At 38.6% G+C, this 24792-nt stretch overlaps 2 protein-coding genes across 4 annotated transcripts in view; one reads left to right on the top strand and one right to left on the bottom strand.

The window, feature by feature from the left end:
- Positions 1-1231: 1231 nt before the first annotated feature.
- On the bottom strand, positions 1232-16836 carry tmc5 (transmembrane channel like 5). 3 transcript variants are annotated; one of them, XM_039795435.1, is made up of 21 exons: positions 16730-16836; positions 13608-13786; positions 12626-12834; positions 11629-11706; positions 9753-9869; positions 9541-9643; positions 8993-9074; positions 8623-8883; positions 7863-8005; positions 7588-7732; positions 6521-6673; positions 6158-6324; positions 5805-5880; positions 5614-5711; positions 5417-5512; positions 5235-5310; positions 4585-4718; positions 4208-4381; positions 2263-2341; positions 2035-2127; positions 1232-1943 (listed from the first exon to the last, which is right to left on the bottom strand). In XM_039795435.1, the coding sequence occupies exons 2-21, from the start codon at positions 13676-13678 to the stop codon at positions 1368-1370; spliced, it is 2931 nt and encodes a 976-aa protein (XP_039651369.1). In that variant the 5' UTR covers positions 13679-13786; positions 16730-16836; the 3' UTR covers positions 1232-1367. The 3 variants fall into 3 exon arrangements, with proteins under 3 accessions (XP_039651369.1, XP_039651363.1, XP_039651379.1); XM_039795429.1 differs by lacking the exon at positions 16730-16836 and adding an exon at positions 14296-15313; XM_039795445.1 differs by lacking the exon at positions 12626-12834.
- Positions 15491-24792, top strand: part of nomo (nodal modulator) — a 40244-nt gene continuing 30942 nt past the window's right edge. Inside the window, exons 1-12 of the mRNA XM_039795602.1 lie at positions 15491-15629; positions 16741-17005; positions 17134-17282; positions 17748-17903; positions 17991-18076; positions 18160-18305; positions 18387-18534; positions 18900-19082; positions 19372-19548; positions 22040-22059; positions 23502-23685; positions 23781-23911. Of these exons, the coding sequence (XP_039651536.1) occupies positions 15614-15629; positions 16741-17005; positions 17134-17282; positions 17748-17903; positions 17991-18076; positions 18160-18305; positions 18387-18534; positions 18900-19082; positions 19372-19548; positions 22040-22059; positions 23502-23685; positions 23781-23911 (1661 nt within the window). The 5' untranslated portion in view covers positions 15491-15613. The remainder of the gene's footprint in view (positions 15630-16740; positions 17006-17133; positions 17283-17747; positions 17904-17990; positions 18077-18159; positions 18306-18386; positions 18535-18899; positions 19083-19371; positions 19549-22039; positions 22060-23501; positions 23686-23780; positions 23912-24792) is intronic.

The raw sequence follows: 24792 nt of genomic DNA, 5'->3' as shown, positions 1-24792 counted from the left end.
TCAATCAATAAATCAATGCAAAGACAGTGTGACAGTTGGGCACTGTTTAACTGGTTTTCATTCAATAAAGCCTAGAGACTTACTGCAAACAATTTGTGGAGTGAAAGTACAGTATTTATGTACAGAGGATGGCTGTGGAAGTTGTGTGTCATTTTTCTGTTGGATGTTCACTATCAGTGTGTTCGTAATTAATGAATATGTCTTAAAACATGTCTGGGGGATATTTAATATAACCACTGGTCATTGTTTGATAAAACCTAAAACTCAATGCCTATTCTGTGGCATTGTATTCATACTCCCTACAGAGGGCAGTGTTGTCTTAACAGACTGCAAAATCACATTTCACTCAGTTTATTGTGGTAAATGTACTTCAGTTTGCTGGCTTACTTTGGCAAACATACAGTAGTTTGGTTTCAAAAGCAATTTCTTAAAATGTATTGTAATACAGCGGACAGCGACAATTTATTTTTGACTCTTTTATTTGTACCTAGTGTTCATTTACATTTCACAGAGAATATATACTGTTCAGTATTAACAATTGGTGTTTATGATACAGAAATTAAATTAGAAATGGCACAAAATCAGGCCTAGTGTACAGTACAGGCCAAAAGTTTGGACACACTTTCTCATTCAATGCGTTTCCTTTTATTTTTTTATGACTATTTACATTGTAGATTCTCACTGAATGCATCAAAACTATGAATGAACACATATGGAATTATGTACTTAACAAAAAAGTGTGAAATAACTGAAAACATGTCTTATATTTTAGATTCTTCAAAGTAGCCACCCTTTGCTTTTTTTTAAAAAAAAAAAAATATTACAAATAAAACCCCACAAAAAACACACATAAGAATTATTTTTTTTTTTTCCTCCTTATTTAATTAAAAAAAAAAAAAAGGGGCACCTTTTTTTTTTTTTTTTTTTAGAGTTATCAAAAAAGCAAAGGGTGGCTACTTTGAAGAATCTAAAATATAAGACATGTTTTCAGTTATTTCACACTTTTTTGTTAAGTACATAATTCCACGTGTTCATTCATAGTTTTGATGCCTTCAGTGAGAATCTACGATGTAAATAGTCATGAAAATAAAGAAACACATTGAATGAGAAGGTGTGTCCAAACGTTTTGGCCTGTACTGTATATATATATATATATATATATATATATATATATATATATATATATATATATATATATATATATATATATATAAAACATACTATTAAAATATATTGGTAAAAAAAAAAAGGTGCATAAAGAGGTGGACCTGCACTCTCTTCTAGCCCTGCCACATTAGCTATCTTAGTACTTTGTTCTTTTGGATGTACAACGGGATTGAATGTATTGCAATTCTGACCCCTTTTGGTCAGTAACCGTCATCGTACTCATTCTGGGCTTGCTGCCGGGCCAACATGGCCTGTATGAGAGCGCTGGAGCCAGCGGGAGATGGGTTTTGTGTGGGAGCTGGGACCCACTGAGGCCTGTCCTCTTCCTCTGCTATCTGCCTGGCCTGCATGACTTGCATCATAACACTTGACACAGAAGATGGCAGGTCATCTGCTCCGTCCTCCTCTGCTCTTTGTCTGTCTTGCATCGCCTGTGCGACAGCGCTGGATGTGTTGATAGGGTTTTCAGAAAAACCTGTGCTGTAGTATTCATCTCTCTCTTGACCCTCTGCCCTCTGCCTGGCTTGCACGGACTGTGAGAGGGCACTGGAGGATGACAGGTGTTCATCTACATCCTGGTCGTAAGCTCTCTGACGGGCCAACATGGCCTGAATCAGAGCGCTGGAGGTGGAGATGTCGGAGGGAACGGGCATTCCGCCAGTGTCGCGTCTCTCCTCCTCCTCTTCCAGCTGCTGGCGGGCGAGTAACGCCTGAACCATGGCGTTTGAGTTGGACTGACCGCCCAAGGAGTGTTCATCTAAACGCCGTTTGGTGGGCTGAAGGACAGGAGAAAACATGCAGCGAGGTCGATAACAAATCTCAGGCGGAAAGGTGATTAGTTAGTATGGAAGAATGTTCATAACAAACCTTTTTTTGAGTCTTCTGTTTGGATTTTTTATCAGGCTGACATTTCTGGAGGCTCTGGAGCTTGTCTAACAAGAAGGACTTGTCTTTCCCTTCCTGGCGAAATGAAAATAAAGAGAAAACAGAGGAAGAGAGAGAAGGAATGAATTTCAAATGCAGCCATGTGATGAACGGGCATACAAAATGGAAAAACATACAAAGTCACAAATTTAAGAAAGTTTTAACACTCACATTAACAATCTGTTGTCTCAGGAGACCAATAAGCTGCTTGCGTCCCTGAGTGACTTGCCAGAAGATATATATAATGACTCTGAGTAGGAAAAATTATAATATAAATTACACAATAGATACCATTGTAAATGAATACACACACACTCACACTGTATGCGCACATTGTTCCAGTCTGTATCAGCCTATGTTTTATTGTTTTATTAGTCAAATACATGTCAGCAAGGGCACTGCATTGTGACTGCTTGGTATGATGCAGTTTTTATGTTGCTGAATTGAGCACCATGTTTACCCTGCATGACTGAATCACTGATGTACACTGATTATTTAATGTCCTAGCAAACCTTAAAATCAATTATCTAAAAGGTTACTGCTTTGCACATGACAGACTATCACAATAGTACATACACAACACATCTAATGGCCCATTTTGTTGACACATTGCCTCAGTTACTTAGTTTCTTAGTAAGATTTTTTACAGCTATAGTGCGTAGTTTCTGTCGCCCCCACTAAGTAATGACAACAACACTGTCGGCGCATCCACATGATACAAGCCTTCCGTGATTGCACACGCGCCCCCACCCCTCCTCCAAGCAGTTGCTAGTAGCTAAAGACGACACGGAGGATTAAAAACATGATGGACTCTTCAGAAGAGGTAATTAGCTTCACTTGAGCGTCTGCGCGGGAAAGTAACCGGACGACACAATCTTCTGAGCGTGGGTGGTGATGACGCAGTGGATATGACACATGCCTTTGGTGTGGGAGATCCAGGTTTGATTCCCACTGCATACTAGGGGTGGGGGAAAAAATCGATACAGCATAGTATCGCGATATTTTTCGTGGCAATACTGTATCGATACACAGATGCCAAGTATCGATCTTTAATAACATATGTGTTGGTCAGTTTGTCTGCTTGACAATCCCATTTTGTAGCAATATAATTGAAGTGAGATGAACAAACAGAGAAATATATCTTTTTAGATAAGATGTTGACAAAATTGTCCTTTTGGGGACATCATTTGAAATTGGAAAAAGTTGGAAAAAATGTAATACCTTGCAATATATCGCAGAATATTGCAATATGTTTAAAATCGCAATAATATCGTATCGTGACCTAAGTATCGGGATGATATCGTATCGTGAGGTCTCTGGTGATTCCCACCCCTACTGCATACATCAACCAATGTGTCCCTGAGCAAGACACTTAACCCCTAGTTGCTCTAACGTTGCTCTGCGTGTTACCTCTGATATATAGCAATTGTAAGTCGCTTTGGATAAAAGCGAGTTGTGTGGAGCTGGAAGTTTTAATTAGCTTTGTAGCAACTCATTTGGCAATTGCTTGAATGTAACGGACGGACGTTCAATAATATCAAAACGTTACGCACTAAAGCTTTAAATACAGAATAAATAAATAATCTTCCATCAACACAACAATATATACTGCACAATTCATGTATGGCTCATATTCTATTAATACGTGTAACATAAGTACAGCCTGTAGGCCTACACATATTCAAAAACAAAATATCTAATTTCAGCATACTCATATTTTCAGCCACGCTAGCAGCGAGCGTCTATGGCAATATTGGTCTGTCTGTCCTGACAGAAATTTCTCAGCACCTATTAAAAAGCATTGCCATTAAATTTTGTTCAGTGAGCTCTTAACTTTTGCACCATGAGGTCAACATTCTGATTCATCCAATACTTTGATTTTGAGTGAGATTGAGGTGAGATTGTTTTTTCAACATTAAGAGTCACGTCTGAGCCACACATAACAATACAAGACAATAAACTGTGGTTGTTTTTTCTCCTGTTTTATCTGCAGGCCCAGAATGAGTGAAAATGTGTTTTGCTAAAGCTGATTCCGAACTGGACTTTATCCGCTTTAGCACAATCCATGCCTCACACACAACATATACACAACATAGCACCTGCACTATGCACTTACATGATGATGAGTGAGATAAGAAAGTAGAAGATTTCACTTCTGATGACATTTTCGTAGATCCATACGACCCACTGAGAACCAGGGATCCCCCCCAGATCATCTATCCAGACTCCAACCACATTGAAGGTGTTGTTGAGTCCCCGAAAAGGGCCGCACTGCTCTGAGGGAGTCAGTCTACAGAGCAGGACAAGGCAGACAAAACAAGACTCAGGTTCAGTTTGGGGGGGGGGGGATTTGTGTACTGGTAAAGAGTGCAGCATGTGTCAAAAGCTGGTATTGTTGGAGTTTTGTTACAATTTTGTTCTTGTAAAAATAATTCCAGGCTGTTATTGTGTTATCAAAGTTTATAATAGTCAAAATAGGTAATGTTCCCGTACCTCCAGGCGGTGTATGCAACCATAGACAGGGCTCCCACAAAGCAGGGGAAGAAGAGGAGGGCGATGAAGATGGTTTGCATCTGAGCTGCTCTGCCTGATCGCCGCGGAGGCTGGCAGTTCCTGGTCAGGCTGACCTGGGGAAGTGGTAACAAAACACACTAACATGACCAAAGACACATAACACGAACACCAAATTTCCGCCCATTATCATTGCAATACCTCACGATATTATTAAAGTTTACAAAACCATGAGCTCATTTCAGCCTTACCTTCATATCTATTTCACTCCATTATAGAGAACACAAAGATCTCATCAGAGCTTTTAATGGCATTGTTTCAAAGGTCATCCCTCATGTTCATGAAACATTCAACAACACCAGATCCAGCCTGGGTCAAATTACCAATCGTACCAAACTCATTTACTCTAGGATTGACTGACCTTGCATGGTACAGTGCAAACGAAAGGTTTACTCCATAAATCCCAAATCTGATTTTTTTCATAACACAAAATAAAGCATGCTGTCAGTGTGATGAAAGGATTTAAATCAATTATTGAACCAGGTGCCCGTAACCTGAACCTAAAACAGTACATACTGGAGAGCGACTCGGGCTGCGATCGCATTGTATCTGCCTACGGACAATTAATTTACCTTCTTTATGTAAAACAAGATGAACAATTTGAAGATCTGGATGGCAGGCAGCAGAGGAGAGAAGTAGATTCCAATCCTATGGAGAGAGGAGAATGTTTAATAGTAAATTAGCACTGAGACCAGGAGTGATTTTAATTCCACTGAGTTGGTACATCCTGTAGTAAGTGTTGTATTGTTCTTACCAAGCCAGAGTCTGTGCGTAGATGAGTTCGAGGACATTTCTGGCTACGTCAAACTCTGGAACCCCCAGACGTGGTATTAGTCGTGTCCCAATCACACTGTTACAGAGAAATTATAAATATGAATTACATCTGAGGTTAAACCTACCCCATTTCTATGATTGTGAAGAATACAAACACACCGAAAGTGTGTGACTCACTTGCTAAGAAACTCTCCAAAGAAGGATCCCAACATCAGAAAAAGGAAATCAAAAATGACCAGACGGTACAAAGCCTGTCCCACCATGGACTCCCAACACTGTAGAGAACACATTAGGTTCATGAATGACTGTCTAAACCAATGTCTATTGGTGAAACTAGGCAATTAAGGGTTAATCCCTGTCAAACATACCGAAAACTTCTTTGCCACCACATTCATCCAGTAATAACACAATACAGCCAGAATGGACATCTTGAGTAAGACATTTCTGTGGGAAAACAGAAAAAAAGATTTCAAGCATTATTGACACTTAAAAGAAAATGTTTGACATTTTGGGAAATATGCTTATTTGCTTTCTTGCCCGAGGGTTGGATGAGAAGATTGATTCCACTCTTGTGCGTGAGTATAGTATCAATCTTCTCATCTCATTCTCAGCAAGAAAGCAAATAAGTGCATTTCACAAAATGTCTTAACTCCTTCTAAAATACATTTTCCTCCATCTATGTCCTTCAATTCATGTACTATATGTGTCCCTGCTATCTAACCTGACTACCAGAGCGTAGATCTGTCTGCGCTGGCTGGAGTAGTGCTCAAACTTGTTGAAGAGGGAGTAGAAGAGTGGGACAACCAGGTTCATCAGAGACACCACAAAGGGAACCAGGAGAGTCTTTGCCTCCTGCAGCAGAGACCAGTTGGCAGCATCTGTTGCCCGCTATAAAGATAAAAGATGGAAGTCAGCTTAAGATAAGTTAGACAACGAACACTGTGTGCAATGAGTTGCAAGTTTATTATGCATGCTGATATGGATTTTAAAGACCTAATACTAACAGAAAGTTATCCTATGCAGTTTCTCTACAAATGCAAACAAACTAAAGACTAATTATTTCACCTTGACTTGTGTAGCCTACCTGCTGTTCGTATTGGCAGAGATAATAGATGCTAGCTCCACAGCCAACAGTCAAGCTGGTGGAGAGGAGCCAGAAACCCAGATAAACCCCAAAGTGCTTCAGCTTTTCGGAGAGGGTTAGCAGCTCCCTCTGGGCCTTCTCTGACAAAGACTCCTGAAGAGATGGCAAGAGGACAAACATGGCGATGAAAAGTAATGCAGCGGTTAATGTGTCTTTAAACAGGAATTAACATCTGAGAGGGCTAAGTGTCTGAGATTTGTAGAAAGCTTTTTGTGAAAATATAAATTACAACCACAGCTGATATTTGAAAAGTAACTACAAAGCATAGAGTACCAAGTTGAAAATATTAATTAATTATGTACAGTATATATTAAACATGTCCTTAAGAGTTGATTGTTCCAAGTATATTTCATGATATGTATGTGAAATGATCCGGTAACACTTTACAATAAGGTACACAAAAATGTAAGTAGTTCCTGAGGAACGAATGAGTAACGAATGGTTAGTTAAGTCAAGTCAAGTCAAGTTTATTTATATAGCACATTTAAAACAACCAGTTGACCTAAGTACTGTACAAATTGAAGTGCACAACACAAGCACTAAAATCAAGCAAAAGGAGTAAAAAAGAAAAAAGCAATAAATGCAAAAAAATACAGTACAATATCATATTAAGATAAGTTAAGCATTAACTACCATTGGTACTGAGTGGTGGTTAATCATTAACAAATGATAAGTTAAGCATTAACTACCATTAGTGCTTGAATCAGTCAATCAGTAACTAATCATTAGCTAACCATTCGTTACTCATTCTTTCAACAGTAGCTACCAGTCTGTTTACCAGTAACTAATCAGTGCTTTAATTAGTCAATCAGTAACTAATCATCAACTAACCATTTGTTACTCATTCATTCCTCATTCGTTCCTTATCCGTTCCTCAGTAACTACCTACATTTTTGTGTACCTCATTGTAAAGTGTTACTAATGATCCTATAATGAAACACCTCTCTCTTTGCTCACTTGGTGTCTTGATTGACAAAAGTGGGTCTATAACAGACACTAATAGTCACCTTGAGTTGGACACGTAGATTATTCTTGCGCTGTCTCACTGCTCTCTCATTGGTAATACTAAAATCCCAGCTGCTCAGAAGTTGCCATGCTTTGTTTGAAGATGGGTCTGCTAGTACATAGTTCTTCTTGAATGAGCTGGCCATGCTGGGTGAGGAAAATAGGTAACATGATTTTTGTTTGTATTCAAACTTCTGTTAAACAAGGAAAATTCAAGGAAATGTACAATAAACCCAAAATATTGGGATCTACAGTCCATAGTTACAACTGGACTGACCTAAAGATAAGTGCAATTCCACACAGAACCATGTAGATTGCAATGGTGAAGAAATAGGCCAGCTGCATGTTGTACTCCACTGGCCCCCTTAGGGTTTCATTGCTGTAGCCACCATAGTACATGACAGTGTATTGGAAATAACCCTGGAGAAAAAAAAAAAAAATTGACTATGCATTGAAAAAAATATTGTTACTGTATTTTTGGCCACTTGGGAGCAGCGCAACTAGCTGTAAACGGAACATTGACATATAAAGTTATTATATCTAACAAGTTAGAAAACAGTTGCCTAGATACACATCCAGCAGATACAGAGTAACATTGATATTCATTTGGAGTTTAAGTTCTGGAAAATGTCCATCCAATATCCACTGTTCTTTTAGTTCTGTTTTGGTCACCATCAACTCCTGAGGGCAATATGTGGTTCTTTAGCAACTACTTATGCTCCACTTTGTTCACTAGCTAGTTGCCAACTTTGTCTGCCACTTGGTGATTGGCAGGTAGTGTTGCAGAAAACCAAAACAATGAGCTGAAAGATGCTAAAAAACAAGGCTGGGTAAAGCTGAGGGGAACTGCAGTCGGGTGATAATTCTTTGTGGGGTCATCCATAAAAGCGTCTCTTTAACATAACACATAATTTCATACATTATTAATTCAAAAATATTGATTAAAGCAGCTTCAAATTGCATGTACATATTTGAGATAATTTGAACATTTGTGGCTTTACAAAAAGGTATGTGGTGTGGTAAGAGCCTCCACTTACAGCTCCAGTCAGTATCTCCAGTCCTCTGAAGCTCACATTAGGAGGTATGTTGGGTGAGGGGTCAAAAACAAGCAGCGGGATGGTGATGAAGCCAAAGTTGACCAGGAAGGAGAAAATGTTGAACATAAGTAGCCACTTGAGGAACACGAAATAAGAGAGGACACTGGTTCCAAAAGTGCCACCAATTTCTTTCATGATGCCTTGCCACAGCTCCAGGGTCTGCCTGGCTGACCTTAAACTGTAGCCGCACCTGCGGAAAGACTGAGAGAACAGCTTGTGACAGTAAGCATTTAAACATAGGTTATTAATCAGATGGCTGTACTCAAAATGACTTGTTTAAGTATGGCGTTGCAGCATATTTTTTACTTACCAGTGACACATTCTCAGAGCAATCGGCGAAACATGTGAACTGGCGAGATTGCTTGGAAGACTTAAATGCCAGCACTTGGCTCCTGTGGAAGTCATTTAGAACATACGGTACTGTTATTTGGTGTGATAATGAAATTAGTGCCATAATCTACAGTGGATGACCAGGGCAAACGCGTCCAAAACACTTCCATTAGGAAAAATGTGCAGCAAATACAGAAATTACGCAAAGTGAAAAACACACAAAACTCAAGCAACAGAAAAACGCAGCAATAGATTGATATATAGATGAAATATGACACAACGCTGGAGAAAAAACATTGGACTTTCTGACATTTTTCTTATGTAATGTACCTTGATACAAAAGAGCAGTGTGTGTTTGTGCACATTTAACTTTTCCTCCAGTGATCTATATTGCAACACAGTATCACCTTGTCTTTGTATCCTTATCTTATGGCTTTCAGCAGGGTGCAATGTCAGCGTCAGCCTAGAATGACGCTGACAACAAAGCTCATAACCTTTGACAATGACTGCTTGTCAGTCGAAACCCACCTGATATGTTTCTTTTCGTCAACGCTCATCGGAAGGTCCCGAATGGCCAAAATTCGGTCTCGTGTTGACAGGGCAACGAGCTCCTTGACCAGGTTCTGTTCCTCTGTCACACACAAGACCAGATAAGCTCTCGCTGTTATCTTTACACAGACTACCGTGCAGAATGTAGATCAGGTGTCACACTTCACATTACAATCCGACACCTGCCTTACCATTCTCCATCTCGTTCCTAATGGCGTCCTCTGTGAAGGCTATATGGGTAGGATTACCATTAGGAAACATGCTCATCCTTCTCATTGCCATTCCTCTCCATCTCATTGTCATGTTACCTGGACGAACAAAAACATGAAGAGAAGAATGTGTTTTGCTGTTTGGCATAGGTCAAGGCCTTTTTTTCTATGAGCTTGATATACAAAAATGAACTCACGGGGCAAAAAACACCTGCAGCTACTCCCACATGTAAAGATTCACTCTCCCACCCCACAGCTTGACAGAGATTTAATTGTGTCTCTTTATATTTTCCTGATTAACTACTTTCAGTTATTGTAAAAGTGCTAATGTGGGTGCTAACATTCCCTGGCTTTACATTATCTTTACTCCTGATCAAACCTATGATACATGGCTGTTGCACCGCAGCTTGACTACTGTGCCAACTAAGCACACAGGCGTTATTATGAGGCGGTAGGGCCCTACTCTACTTCCTACTTGGTTGGCTCAGTAAGGTAATCTGGTAAAATGGTAAGCTGAATCACCCATCTATGTCATTCATAAGTAGTATGGCAATGCTTAATAATACAGTCTGCAAATTACAGTGTTATTACGTTACACAAACAAAACTAAACAAAACCAGTCTAACAAGTCTATAGCCATGGTAGCAGCTCTGTGAGTCTGTAATTAGACACAGCAGTGCTCTAAACTATAATATGCTAACATACTCACAATGACAATGCTAACATGCTACCGTTTAGCTGACATAATGTTTACTACTTTAGTTTAGCGTGTAATATTGCTACCATTTGCTCATTAGCATTGAACAAATTAAAAATGTGGCTGGAAATGTCTTGATAGGCATTTGGACATAAACCAAAGTATTGGACAAATTAAAATGTTGATCTGATGATGGCTCTACACAGAAAGTGAAGGTACTGTATCACCGAAGGTATCACAGTTCATCCTGAGAAATATGTGATTGTTTAAACATAATTTCATGGCAATCTATCTAATAGTTTCAGTTTCATTCTGGAATAAAATGGTGAGCCATAAATACTGTACGTAGATTTCAATACCAGCAATTGTGGTTCCAATTGCAGCAAGTCTAAAACTTGACCCAGGTAAGATGGCTGCCAAATGGTTCCATCTCGGAATAGCAAGTGAGAGTGACAGATCATGTGTTGTTTCATATGTATGATCATGTTTCTCCAAATGCTCTGTATAGTTTCTATTTTTTACTCTATATTATATTATATTATATTATATATCTTATTATTTATTTCTGTTACTTTTTTACTTATCCATATGTATCTATGTTGTTTCTATTGTTCTGCTGCAAGAACAGAATTTCCCCATTGGGGATCAATAAAGGTGTATTTTATCTTACCTTATCTTATGCTGCTTTTATGGCTAAAAATTTCATGTTAAACACATAAGCTGAAAGCTAAAGATGTAGTCATTGTACAATCATTTTGTTACAGTACAGCACGAAGGACACATTGCATTTAACCTTTCACTAAATGTCCACTTTCCTTTTTACAACACATTTCCCTTAGATTATGTCTTTCACAACCTTTTCCACACAACCACTTAACTCTGGTTATTTTCTTTGCCAACTTCCTTGTCTCCCTTGTCATTTGATGTTGTGCATAGCTCCATTAATAATTATCCAGATGGACTTAAGTTGATTGCTAATCAACTTTGATAATTTGATTTAATCAACTTAAGTCAATAGTTCAACATAAATGTCACATTTAGTTTGAAAAGATTGCCTTGTAATGCACTAAACAACGTTGTGTGTTTAGTGATACCACAGCAACAGCTTACAACTGTGAAAATAAACTATTATCCATGGAGTAAGATTAGTTTAACCATTACCTGACGGTGCAGAAGGAAGGCGGACAGAAGTGGATCGATCATACTGAGAGCCAGGTGGGATTTGGAAGGTGCTGTGATCTGAATAAAAGTGAAGAGATAGACTAGAAGTATCAACAAAAGTGTCACTTAGCAACACATAGAGGCACATACTGTGAGCCAAATGACATAGTCTAAGTAGTCAACAACAAATAACCTTATTGTTTTTCTACGACAGATTACAGAGAGTATAGACAATAAAATGCATACACAGACTTAATAGTGTTCTATAGTTAAGTGATTCTCAAAGTGGGGTCTATGGCACACCGACTATAGATTAATTCGTTTAATTTATCGTGATAAAAAATTGTGTTTTATTTTACAAAATGCTTCATATCTCAACAAATATTTAAATTTTTAAATCTATTATAGTTCATAGATTACATTCTAATCTAAAGAATCTGTTACTCTTAGAATCTGCAAATATGTTTAATACAAATTAGTTTAAAAAAATAGGACTGGACGTGCTCAACTCCCTAAGATACTTAGAAAGCTTTGAAGGCTGGATGCTGGATCCTAAAAGTCAATAATCATAAATAAAGCTACTAGGACAGCACTCGAATTTGATTGCCACACAATGGATGTTTCGGGCAGCGCCCCCTTCCTCAGCGTGTGCACAGGCAATTAATACAAATTTGTCTAATATCGTTCCAATATAAATTATTTCTCTTGCATTGTTCTTTCACATATCTAAGACTGCAGAAGTGTAAAGAAAAAAAACTGGCTATGTAAAATTATTCCAAGGGACATATATGCACTTCTGGTTGGACGCAAACTGCATTTCACTGTCTTTGTACTTGTACTCTGCACAATGACAATAAAGTTGAATCTAATCTAATCTAATCTAATCTAATATATGAGGGAGCCCTGGTATGTTCTCTATCTTGTAAGGAGTCCTTGGCCAGAAAAAAGATTGAGAACATCGGCCCTAGTTCAATATATTTTTAACTTGGCCACTCACTGAGGTCATGCTGCCATGAAGGACTCCCGGGGCGTGTTGACATGAGGCCCATGGGGATGCTTTCCCTCCCTTTCCAGCTCTCCTCCTGCCAGCCCCCCCAAGGTACCCTGCCTGCAACATCATCACTGCTGGTCGGACCAGTCGAGTAATGTGCGACTGCCCTGTCACCCCCGGCATAGGGGTTAGTGTGGTGGGTTTTGCCGGAAGACCTAGAGACCACACGGAACAAATAATGTGTGACGTGAAAGGTAGATCATTGAGGTCATACACTTTATGATACTTAAGAGCACTGTGGTTATCAATTCAAAGAAAGGAACTGGAATTTCAAGTCATCAAGATCATAATCTGTAATTAAGTGTCATAGATATGACTAACATGGAGGTGAGTTTTTTTTCCTCCTGTAGGTAATTTTAAGGATACACATTGTAAAAAGTGAGATTTCCAGGTCTAGTGGCTATATAAATACTGTGAAAGTATTAAAAAAACGCTCAACTCCTCATCCTCAGAGAAATGCACACAGCCCATATTCAGAAATACAGGTATATACAGACAGAAAGTATGACAAAATAATGTCGTTTTGAACATTTAAACATGTTCTAGTAGAAACCCAGAATGCAAGTATGAACCTGAAAGTCAGTATAATATGGAACCTTTAAGTTTTTGAGACCAATAAACATGAAGTTTACTGTCATGTTTTTTTTTTAGAAACCTCAGAGTCTTTACCCAAAATGTGAAAAATAAATGTAATCACTCTTACAGCCTGGAATATAGCCAAGATAAATACCACACAGCAGTCAATTCCTGGTGGACATCCTGTTAATGTTTCATACATGACATGCCCTTTGAAGTTCAAACACAACACTCACTCAAATACATTCCTTGATAAATTAAAATGAGAGAAGCAATTTTTTTCAGGATAAATGGTTCACTCATGCACATTTGAAGACAAAACCACATTTTATGTTATTACATTAGCACAAACCTATCAATTTCCAGAGTCTCGCTGTCATGGTAGGCAGGGTTGAAGAATGCTCCGTTGCTGTAACTTGTCATGAAATCCTTCAAATTGATCCTTTGGCTCTTCTTTGGAGACAACAGCTCACCCTGTCGCAGTCGCTCTTCAATCTTTTGATGTGTGTACAGTCCCGTTCCAGTAATAAACTGCAAAAAAATTGCTCTTTAGATGACTATAGTAGTGTTATGTTATCATGAGAAATATAAGAGTGTATGCCTTCATTACATGTTGTATTGAGGCTTCAGATACAAAGTCAACTTTAATATACCTAAACAAGTAGCATAACGTATTGAGGCCAAGTGCCTTTCTGTGCTCAGAGTGACAGCTACATTGTCAGGGCGAAGCATGCGTAATTTAATCTCTGGGTCCCATCCTTATCTGTTCATTATTAATTCATACATTAGTGTTGGTTTCCACCACATAGTCTATGGTTCTCACACAGAGCCACTGAAGCATGACAGAATAGGAAAATCTCTTAATGAACAGAAAACTACAGTCTGACAAATCAAAAATGGAAGTTAGAAAGAAAAAGCTCCTACAGTGGGACTACAAATAGAGCGTGCGCGGATATAGGCTGTCATAGATTTACTACACTGTGCAGATAATGACAAAGCTGGATGAGTTATATTCTGCTCTGTTGTCAAACACTGCTTACCTGGCAAATTTGTTGTGATGGTGGGAGAATTTAGAGAAGATAGTCCTGACAAAAAATGTTGTAGAGTTGCAGATGCTTAGAGGCTTTAAAGAGTCTTTTTAGCAGTCCATGCAGACCAAGCCTGAGAAATGATCTGTGAATCAGCCTGAGAACCACCGTCAGTAAAAATAAAACAGACTGTCTGGCTACCAGGAAATGCGCGCTGAGATATAAAGGTAAAAGTCCACTGCTACTAAATTGGTCATGTAAATCCCATGTGAACACTTTTGTGTTGTGACAAACATAATGAAACCCCTAAGGTTGCAATTTTAATTGGCATCCTTATTAGGACTTAGGTGTGTGTCAAAGAGTCCATGTTGTATCTACAGTACATCTGTATAGGTTGACCTGCGGTGGGGCTTAGTAACTGAAGAACAAAATAATAGATCTTCAACCCATTAACAGCTATGACGTCCTGTACAGGGAAGCAAACTGGATTTGGTCTAAAGGGAAATTCCCCTGACATAATAAATATGCCCTCAGCACTTAGTTTTACACACTTCTTAAATTTCATTGTATTGCAGAACTGGTACAGTCAGATATTACACTCACATAAACATTTAAAAACATCTGTTCTTATATTTTTACAACTTAATTTTTGTAGGATATCAAATGCACCAAATGCCTTCTTTGGGGCTGGAGGGAAAAGTCTAAGAAATATAATTCTGATAATGTCATCAGAGTTAATTATCTTGGTGTGGGACTTCAAATTTAAAGCTGACCCTTAAGTGGGGTATGGAGTTTGACAGACATGGGCATTTACCTTTCACAAAAGATGGTATTGAGTTGCATTATGGGAAATGTATGATTGTTTTTTTTACCCATTTAGCAACCAAAACTCGAACTGGGCTGCATCAATTTAAACCATTCTTTTTAAAGTGGGGCAATACTAGAATGCGTTGTGAGTAACCTTTAGCTATTCATTTCAGACTATCTAATTCATTGTCCTTTCTATTTTTAACAATGTAATACCACTTTATGAAAAATGTATGTAGGCTATAACAAAATGTAATTAATTTAAAATGTCTAAAACCAGTAAAGTAAGACGGAATGAAATAGGAAAAGGTACAATAAAATGACATAATACAGTGAGACTCTCAGGTCTGAAGTCAGAGTTGCTCCCATAGACAGTATAGGTTGCTCCGCCTGTATCCAAATTCAGGAAGTTGTCTCTGGGAATGTGTTGTCTTTCTGACAGAGGAGTCAACTCCTCCCAGCTAAGTTAATTGTTAGCTAATAGTATCTAATAAATAGCTATTGTTATTCAGAAAAGGGAACGATGGAGGTCGACTCAGGTAAACTTGAAGTTAGCGCGATAGTTGTGTCCAGTAAGCTATCCTTACTGATAAGTTAGCTAGGTTAATTAAAAACTTACCGCAGTATTAGCTAGCTAACAGCTAACGTTAATAAACTTGGATCAAATAGCTGCTAACAACAGGAAAACAACTTTGACCTGCTAGTTGATGATTTGATAAAGGGTCTTTGGAAGAGCACAAGTTAAAGCGTTTAGGGTAGTTGTTGACTTTGTCGTCTCTTTGCTAACGTTATCGTAACTGTTGTTTTTGCTGCATTTGCTGAGTCTGCTTCTTGGTTAGCCATTGTGATGTGTGACGCTGGATAAACACAACAAGCGAGACGAATAGTCTCAATCAGTATTTGTTGCTCGCAACAGAAAGCCTTACTTTAATTGCCATAAGCAGCAACTTCTCTTACTACAGTTTTAACTTTTTAACAAGTTACACTGTCGGATGTGATGATCGCTGGCAAACTAATTCATCAAAAACATTCCTTTGTAGACCTGTCATTTTAAACATTGTGAAATGTCTTTTTCTTCTTACATTAATTTCATCCGTCATCATACCCAGGATTCATTACACTGAATAACACATATATTTTCAGTCCCACTCAAGATATTGAATTGTGGATACATTCTAAAATTGGTATATAATAAAATATACAATAATTAACAAAATGTTTATCTTTACACAAGTGTTTTTATTGTGGAAAGTCCCTTATGGCAGGCAAAGGTATCCTTTCAAGGCATGGAATTACCTGTTGATATTTACATGGATGGAAAACCATTTTAAAACATGAATGGTGATGAATAGGCATATCCTTATGTGCTGACATAAGTACAACTGCAGTGATTATCTAACCACAGTGGATTTTAATTGCCCCACAAAAATGTCTTTTAGCTGTCTGTTCTTTTTTCTTGTCTTGATTGATTCTCTTCAGTCTAGTGGAAGTAAAAAAAACTATACATTTCACTTTCTGTCAGTTTAAAACCATATTGTAACTGTTGTAAATGAAACGTTTAGAATTGTATTAAACGGGAGCCATGAGCACCACAATATCCAATACATTAACTCTGTAAGATCTAATCATATTTATTTACCTTTTTTCAAGTCTTCTACACTGATCATAGCGGAAGAGTCCACAATAACCCACTGTTGGACCAGCTCCCCAGCTACCAGTCCCTGCTGTACCGCAGGAAGTCTTCCAATAGTGGCACCAAACGAAGGAGCAGCTCCAGAGGACGATCTGGTTCGTCTGGCAGTGGGAAATGGGGCGTGAGCACTGTCAGCCGACGTGAGGAGAAACAGAAAAGTCAGACGGTGCAGAGACCCATCAGGGAACTACCCACGACCGTGGCGGAGAAACGCAGACACGTGTAGGAAAGACATTCTAGTATCCTTTTCACATCTATTTGAAAATGTTCAATTCATTTTTTCTTGTTGGCACTGTTTAAAAGGTATCATATAGCGTAAGTTCTCAACAAACAATGTGTTTGACTATTAGAACACAGCGCTTGGAGGAGGCCCGAGAGCTCAGTAGTTTGAGACAGTTGAGGCAAAGCACCCGCAGGCATCTGCGGAGGCTGAGGGACGATGCCCAGGCATGGCTGAGCTGGCTGAAGCTCTGGAGGGGAGACATCCGCCTGATAGAGGGTAAGAATGACTGTCCTTAGCCTCGGAGGTAGGGCTGTGCAATTAATCGAAATTTGAATCGCGATTACGATTTTGGCTCCTAATGACCACAAAAACAGATGAATCGAGTAAAGTGATTATTTTGCACGTTACGTTTTGCAAAGTGAACTCTTATTTTGTCTTGTGTTCTGAATGGAAGAAAAAAAGTATGAAGGGAAATTTCACAGTTCAAGATGTTTTCATTGTTGATTTGATTAACTGTTTCCCTTTTTTTTCCAAAAGACAATGAGCAATCGTGTTAAATAATTGTGATGTCAATTTTGACCAAAAATAATCGTGATTAACTTTTCCACAATCGAGCAGCCCTACTCAGAGGCATGTATTGATAACATGAGTAAATACACTTTTGCTCTAACGAAAAGTGTACCAATCAGGGTTTTGTTGTCCCAAAGTTATCCCTCTCTTCTCCTTTAACATCCTCGATAGGGATGTTCGGCACAGGGATCCTGTCTTACTTCTCCTTCCTGCGCTTCCTCGTCATGCTCAACTTGATCATCTTTGTGCTCATGTTCAGCTTCGTCATGTTACCCCTCATCATAGCCCCCCATGTTTCAGGGAATATCACCTACACCCAGAAAGTTGGTGAGAGGATGCTTGTTTGTTTCAGCCTTGAGCGTACACTAAGCATAAGATAGTCTTGAGCTTATACTTTCCTGTATTTTACTACAGGAAGTGTGTGCAGTGAGTATTCAGGCACTGCCCGTCGAGGTCTGGTCAACTTTCATGAGCACATTACAGATCTGCTGTCTGGTGGAGTAAGTATGTGCGATTGACATTTAATGGTTCCTGGAAGAAAAACTGGAAGTTTGGTTTCCTCACTTTTGTGCTTTACCTGCAGGGCTTTCTGGAACGGACCTATCTTTTCTACGGCTACTACAAGGTGGACAAAATACACTTTCCCAAGGCCACTTACAATTTGCCATTGGCCTACCTGTTGGTCACCATAGCCTACCTGTTCCTCAGTCTCATCTGGATTGTTAAAAGGTACTGAAAAGATGAACAAAAAATCACGAGGATTTCATTTCAGCTTCTGGAGATGTTCACTTTGAATAACTTTATTTCAAGGTCTGCCACGGGATTCAAACGCAACCTGATTCAGGATGAGGATCGCTTTCAGAGCTTTTGCAACAAGATTTTTGCTGGCTGGGACTTCTGCATCACCAACGAGAACGCCGTGAGGCTGAAGAGAAGCAGTTTGCTGTATGAGCTCAGGGTCAGTTGATTATTTCCTTTTTTAAATCCGATGTTTCATAGGACAGAATTTAGCAGGAGGAATAAAATAAGATAAGGCATCAATGGCCGTGTTTACATGAGTTCAACGTAAACCTTAATAGCAGGATAGTTTAGGAGAAGTATAAAGCTATAATATAGAAGTAAGAGTATAACTAAGATTTCTACCGCTCACTTTCTTCTGGATGTTTTTATTTTTTAAACCCTTTCAAAAAGCTCTAATCAGACATGAAGACTGATGTAGTGTGTTTCCCTCAGAAATGAGCTGCTGGTTGCAAAAGTTGAATTTATGTATCCATTGAACGTTGGCCTGCCTCATTCTAAAAGTGTATAATTTTATATCCCCAGACGGATTTGGAGGAGGAGAGGATCAAACAGAAAATAGCAGATCGCACCCGCAAGGAGAGGTGTCGGATTTACCTCATCCGCCTCATTCTCAACCTGTTTGTCATTGGCGTACTGGCTGCATGCTTCTACAGCATTTATTCAGCCACCATCTTTTCCCAGAAAGTACAGATGGATAACATAAAGGTGATGAAATGTTGCTGGTGTCCTTTGAACTCCACTTTGGTCTTGTAGTATTATTATTATTATTATTATTATTATTATTATTATTATTATTACATTATCAAATAAATGCTTGTCATTGCTAGAAATTTAATTCACACTGATGTTATTCTCTTCTAGTTTAAAAAAAATAAATAACACATTTTATAAAATTGAGCTCCTGACTCTTAAATGTCCTCTTTATCCTATTGGGGTCCAAGTTTAGCAAATTTAGACAAAAGCTTTAAATGCATCACTTTTTGATTGTTTGCAGGAGAATTTCATTGTGGATCTCATCTATGAGTATCTACCCTCAATAGTTATCACCTTGGCCAACTTCGTCACCCCCCTCCTCTTCTCCGTTATCATCAACTATGAGGACTACTCGCCTGCCTTCGAGATCCGCTTCACTCTCATGAGGTTCAGTGGCTTCCCTCTTTGTTCACTCTTTGTCTAATACTCTTTTCCGCTAGAATTAGCACATGTATGCAGGTTTTTTAAACATAGGAAAACCACTAAAAATAAGCCATAGATTCCTTTCCTATTGCCAGTAGATGAATATGCCTTTCTGATTAAAAACAAAAATTCTGGTGCGTCACGTTCAACGTCATGATTGTGCCGGAAAAACGGGTGTTAAAGCTTTAGTGCGTAACGTTTTGATATTAATGAACGTCCGTTACATTCAAGCCATTGCTAGATGAGTTGCTACAAAGCTAATTAGGACTATCAGCTCCACACAACTCTCTCTGTATTTCTCAGTATGGCTATGTTCAGAAGATTGTGGCGTCCAGCGACTTTCCCGCGCAGACGCTCGAGTGAAGATAATTACCTCTTCTGAAGAGTCCACGGAAAGCTTGTACCATGTGGACGCACCGACAGTTTTGTTGTCATTACTTAGAATTCTTCATGGGGGCGACAGAAACTACGCACTATAGCTTTAACTTTTCCTGCTAAAGCTTTCCGATACAGTGCGCAAAACTGCAAACGCTGCTGTACATTCACTTGATTCGCTACTAAACTTAAACTCTCCTCCGCACAGACCAATTTCTCTGCATTCACCATTACTCTCTCGCTCGCTCCACCACACACTCTTATTCATTCTCTATATTTCAAACTCTGTGCCGACTAATTTGGAACAATGTTTGAGCGCTGCTTAGGCGGAGTTTGTGGTCTAGTTGATGAGCGTCTTCGCATCACGCTGGAAAAGTAGCCATGTTACGTTTCCATCACTATCGATAAATACCCATGACCCCCGGGAATGAATGCTAAAGACTAAATGCCAGATGTTAGATGATGTAGGTGGGATTTTTTGTCCAGCAGCTTTAATGATGAGGTTTACTTGAAAAGTAATTGCTTTAGGAAAAATGGCATTTTTGCCATTAAAAGATAAAAAATGCCTTAATACATAGTCCGTACAAAGACAAAAATGTGTAGAACTTGGGGGGAGATTTGGTCATCTGCCAAGAGTTTGTTTACTTCCCTGTAGGGCTGCACAATTAATCGAATTTTAATCACGATCACGATTTTGGCTTCCCACGATCAAATTTGCGTGATCGAGCGATATTTAAAATGCGTCATTCCCTTCATAGAACAGTTTTTGCAAAGCCAATCTAGCGCTCCATAAACCACTGTCTGATCACATGTCTCCATGAGCCAATCAGAGCTGTTCCCTGCCTGCGACCGCAGCTTAGTTTCTAATGTAGACAGTCACAGAGGACAGAGTAACGTGAGGAAAATTCCACAACAGGTAGCAGTCGGTCATCATAAGCCGGGTCACAATGTTTACCAGTAAACGCAACGTTTTGTCCCGTCTGTGTTGTTTTTCAGACAACAGCAGTGACCAGTGCTAGTTTGTGTCTTTTAGCTCATAGCTTTAGCAGCAGACTGTTGGACGTCCACTGTTGGAATCCTACAGTGAAATACAGATACACTACACTGTTTAGCAGTCAGCATTTTAGCCGTGTTTAATCCTTGTGTTGTCCTTCGGGTCCCATTGACCCGAAGGACAACACAAGGATTATGTGCTTCCGTTTACTTTGTTGAGAATTGCTCTCTAAAACCGGTTTCTTTTAAAGTAAGTAAGTAAAGTTTATTTCTAGAACACATTTAAACACAGTTTAAGCTGACCAAAATGCTGTACAAACAAGAACTAAGGTGCTGTATTAACCCTTGTTTAGAGAGCAATTCTCAACAAAGTAAATGGAAGTACATAATCCTTGTGTTGTCCTTCGGGTCACTGGGACCCGAAGGACAACACAAGGGTTAATCCAGTTACTACTGTGGCTAACGGTAGGCTAACGTTACCTGCAGTGTAACGTGTTATTAGTGTTTACTAGCGTGACATTCAGCGATGTTTATGTTGCCTCTAACGTGGGTTTCGGAGCATCAGAGCGCAACGCAGACATGTAAGAGGCCACGTAATGAGCCAAACCGCGGTTAGCTATTTCGTCTGGTAGATACCAGGCACCACATGCGCCGTTATTGTGAACAGAAAATTGCGTTGCCTGTATCTTTCACGGCAAACATGCATGTGTGGAAAGCGGTCGCACAACAGCTGAAATGGCATACTCCTTCACAGTATCCTTCAATAAAGGAGGAATGTAGCACAATATGGATGTATTAGTAGGAATGTAGCACAATATGGATGTAAAAGTAATTATATAATTATGTGACAATAAAATTTGTTTTGGCTAAAATCAACAAATAATCGTGATAATTAATCGTGATCTCAATATTGATCAAAATAATCGTGGATATTTGTCATTTTTTTGCTGTATTGCAATAAATGAAATATAATGTTAAAATTTGTACTAATTTGTTTGTTGTCATAATTAATTTATTTTTTTTTTTTTTCTATTTATTTTTTAAGGGGTGGTTTATTGTTGTGGGAAAGGTAGGGTATTTGGTTTTGGTTCTGTTCTGGGGGCTTTCCTTTATTTGAGGGGGGAAAGCGGGAGGTGTGGTTAGGGAAAGAGAAGTTGCTGGATGGTGTTGTTTTTTTTTATTGCAATATAAAAAATTACAAGAGATAAAAAAAAGGGGGGGAAAGTGGAAGCCAACTTAAATTATTTTTTATTTATATATTTTAGTAAAAAAAACAAAAAGGAGAAGTAAAAAGAAAAAGGGGGCGCAAGAAAAGCAGGCTACGGCAAAAAGGGACAACAAATAAAGAGGCGAAGGAGGCGGAGGGGGGAAAAGGGGATACCACGGAACTGGTTTTTAACTATGTGTATAGTACACAATGGAAAAAAGAAGATAAAAAGTGGATAATATTATTTATAAGTAATAGATAAATAAAACGTTGATGCAAAAAAGTTAAATCAAATAAATAGAAGGGTTGATGGAGATAAAGCAAAGGAAGATGGTGAAAAAAATGTAAACTTGTAGAGGGGGGTGTAAGGTGAAAAAGGTGGAAGGCAGGGCTAGGGGGGCCGGTTAACGCGGGGGGGGGACCATGGCTGCCATTTTTTCTTTTGTTTAATGGTTTTTTTTGCAATTGTTGGCTCGCTGTTTTTTTTTTTTATTTATTTTTTTGTTTTTTTTTTGTGGGAAAATTAAATATATTTTTTATTTAATTTTTAATAAATTTGTTCAAAAAAAGGGGCGTTTCAGGGCACGAAGGGTGCCCGCAAAAAAAAAAAGCTGGAGATGATCGGTGGGGGGCTCTTTTTTGGTTTTTTTAAAGATTTTATTTTTGTTTTTGTGTTTTTTGTAGAGTGGTTGATTACATTGGGAGGTTTGTTTTTTTTTTTTCTTCCTTTTATTACTTTTTTTGTTTTTTACTTTGATAATAGTTTTTTTGTGTTTTATAGCCATTTTTTTTTTTTTTTTAAAATTACCTTCATTATTTTTTTTTTAAAAAAGCCCTTATTAACCTTGAAATTGGGTATAGTAAAAAGTGGGTTTGCAAAAATTTTTGGTTTTGTTTTGTTAAACTTTTTGGGGAAACCCGTAAGGAGGAACCCGATGTAGCAAATGGTTTTATTTACTTTTTTTATTTTTATTTTCAATTATTTTGTGCCCGGTTTTGTACAAACTTAAAAAATTACCTTAACAAAAATCATCTTTTACAAATTAATTTTTAAAAAAAATAAAATCTTAAAAAAAAAAAAAATATCATCAAAAACATCTATTAGTTTAGTTTTGTAGACAAAATGTCATCTTGATGCATTTCAAGACGTTTAGACTTTTAAATCGTATAAAAGTACTCTGTCTCTTTATGACTGTTGACTTACAGTATTTTTGAAAGCCTTGCACAACTTTAATACCGTGATATTTTATTATATGTCACCCCAATCAATTGTCTTGCCTTCCTTCTGGTGATACTTTTAGGTGGAAATCTTTCTCACCCTTTGTTCTTTAGTAATTTGTAACGGTGTCCTTGTGTTGCCCCGTGCGACTCAGGTTGATAGTGAATTACTGTGACTGTGGCCTGGCTAAGTGGTGGGGCCAGCAGGAGTTTGCTATTCCTCAAAATGTGTTAGAGATCGTCTACGGTCAGACCATCTGCTGGATCGGCACGTTCTACAGCCCGATGCTGCCTGCCATCTGCACTATGAAATACTTCTTTATCTTCTATATCAAAAAGGTGATTTCTTTTATTTTTTATTTTTTTACATGGATCAAAATTGGATGTTTTCAAAGTTTCTGATGTTCTATTACCTTTCTGCTCCTTGTATGTAGGTCTCATTGATTAACAACTGCCGTCCAGCCACACGTCCGTTTAGAGCTTCCAGCTCCAACTTCTTCTTCCTGGCTGTGCTGCTGATAGGCCTGGCGCTGGCCTGTGTGCCTGTCACTTTTAGTATGGCACAGTGAGTAATGCATTGTTAATGACCATGTTATGTTTTAACTTCTGTGTGTGTGAGAGAGAGTGTGTGTGTGTGTATATGTGTATGTATATATATATATATACATACACACACACACGTACAGTACAGGCCAAAAGTTTGGACACACCTTCTCATTCAATGCGTTTCCTTTATTGTCATGACTATTTACATTGTAGATTCTCACTGAAGGCATCAAAACTATGAATGAACACATGTGGAATTATGTACTTAACAAAAAAGTGTGAAATAACTGAAAACATGTCTTATATTTTAGATTCCTCAAAGTAGCCACCCTTTGCTTTTTTGATAGCGCTGCAAACCCTTGGTGTTCTCTCAATGAGCTTCATGAGGTAGTCACCTGAAATGGTTTTCACTTCACAGGTGTGCTTTGTCAGGGTTAATTAGTGGAATTTTTTTCCCTTTATTAATGGGGTTGGGACCATCAGTTGTGTTGTGCGGAAGTCAGGTTGATACACAGCCGACAGCCCTATTGGACAACTGTTAGAATTCATGTTATGGCAAGAACCAATCAGCTACGTAAAGAGAAACGAGTGGCCATCACTACTTTAACAAATGAATTTCAGTCAGTCCAGAAAGTTACGAAAACTTTGAATGTGTCCCCAAGTGCAGTCGCAAAAACATCAAGCTCTACAAAGAAACTGGCTCACATGAGGACAGCCCCAGGAAAGGAAGACCAAGAGTCACCTCTGCTGCTCATCCGAATCACCAGCCTCAGAAATCACAAGTTAACAGCAGTTCCGATTAGAGACCAGATGAATGCCACACAGAGTTCTAGCAGCAGACACATCTCTAGAACAACTGTTAAGAGGAGACTGCACGAATCAGGCCTTCATGGTCAAATA

The sequence above is a fragment of the Perca fluviatilis genome, chromosome 1, assembly GCF_010015445.1.
Source record: "Perca fluviatilis chromosome 1, GENO_Pfluv_1.0, whole genome shotgun sequence".
Classification (NCBI taxonomy): Eukaryota; Metazoa; Chordata; class Actinopteri; order Perciformes; family Percidae; genus Perca; species Perca fluviatilis.
Note: the sequence above shows the minus strand (reverse complement) of the source record. Positions and strands in the feature narration are given on the sequence as shown.

Bases quoted from the DNA above. Each gene is read 5' to 3' on its own strand.
- tmc5 (XM_039795435.1), bottom strand. From the start codon at position 13,678: ATGACAAGTTACAGCAACGGAGCATTCTTCAACCCTGCCTACCATGAC. The intron at 7,733-7,862 runs GTCAGTCCAGTT...TTCCTCACCCAG, and splicing joins GGAATTGCACTTATCTTTAG to CATGGCCAGCTCATTCAAGA. The intron at 5,311-5,416 runs GTAAGAACAATA...CTCTCTCCATAG, and splicing joins TACGCACAGACTCTGGCTTG to GATTGGAATCTACTTCTCTC.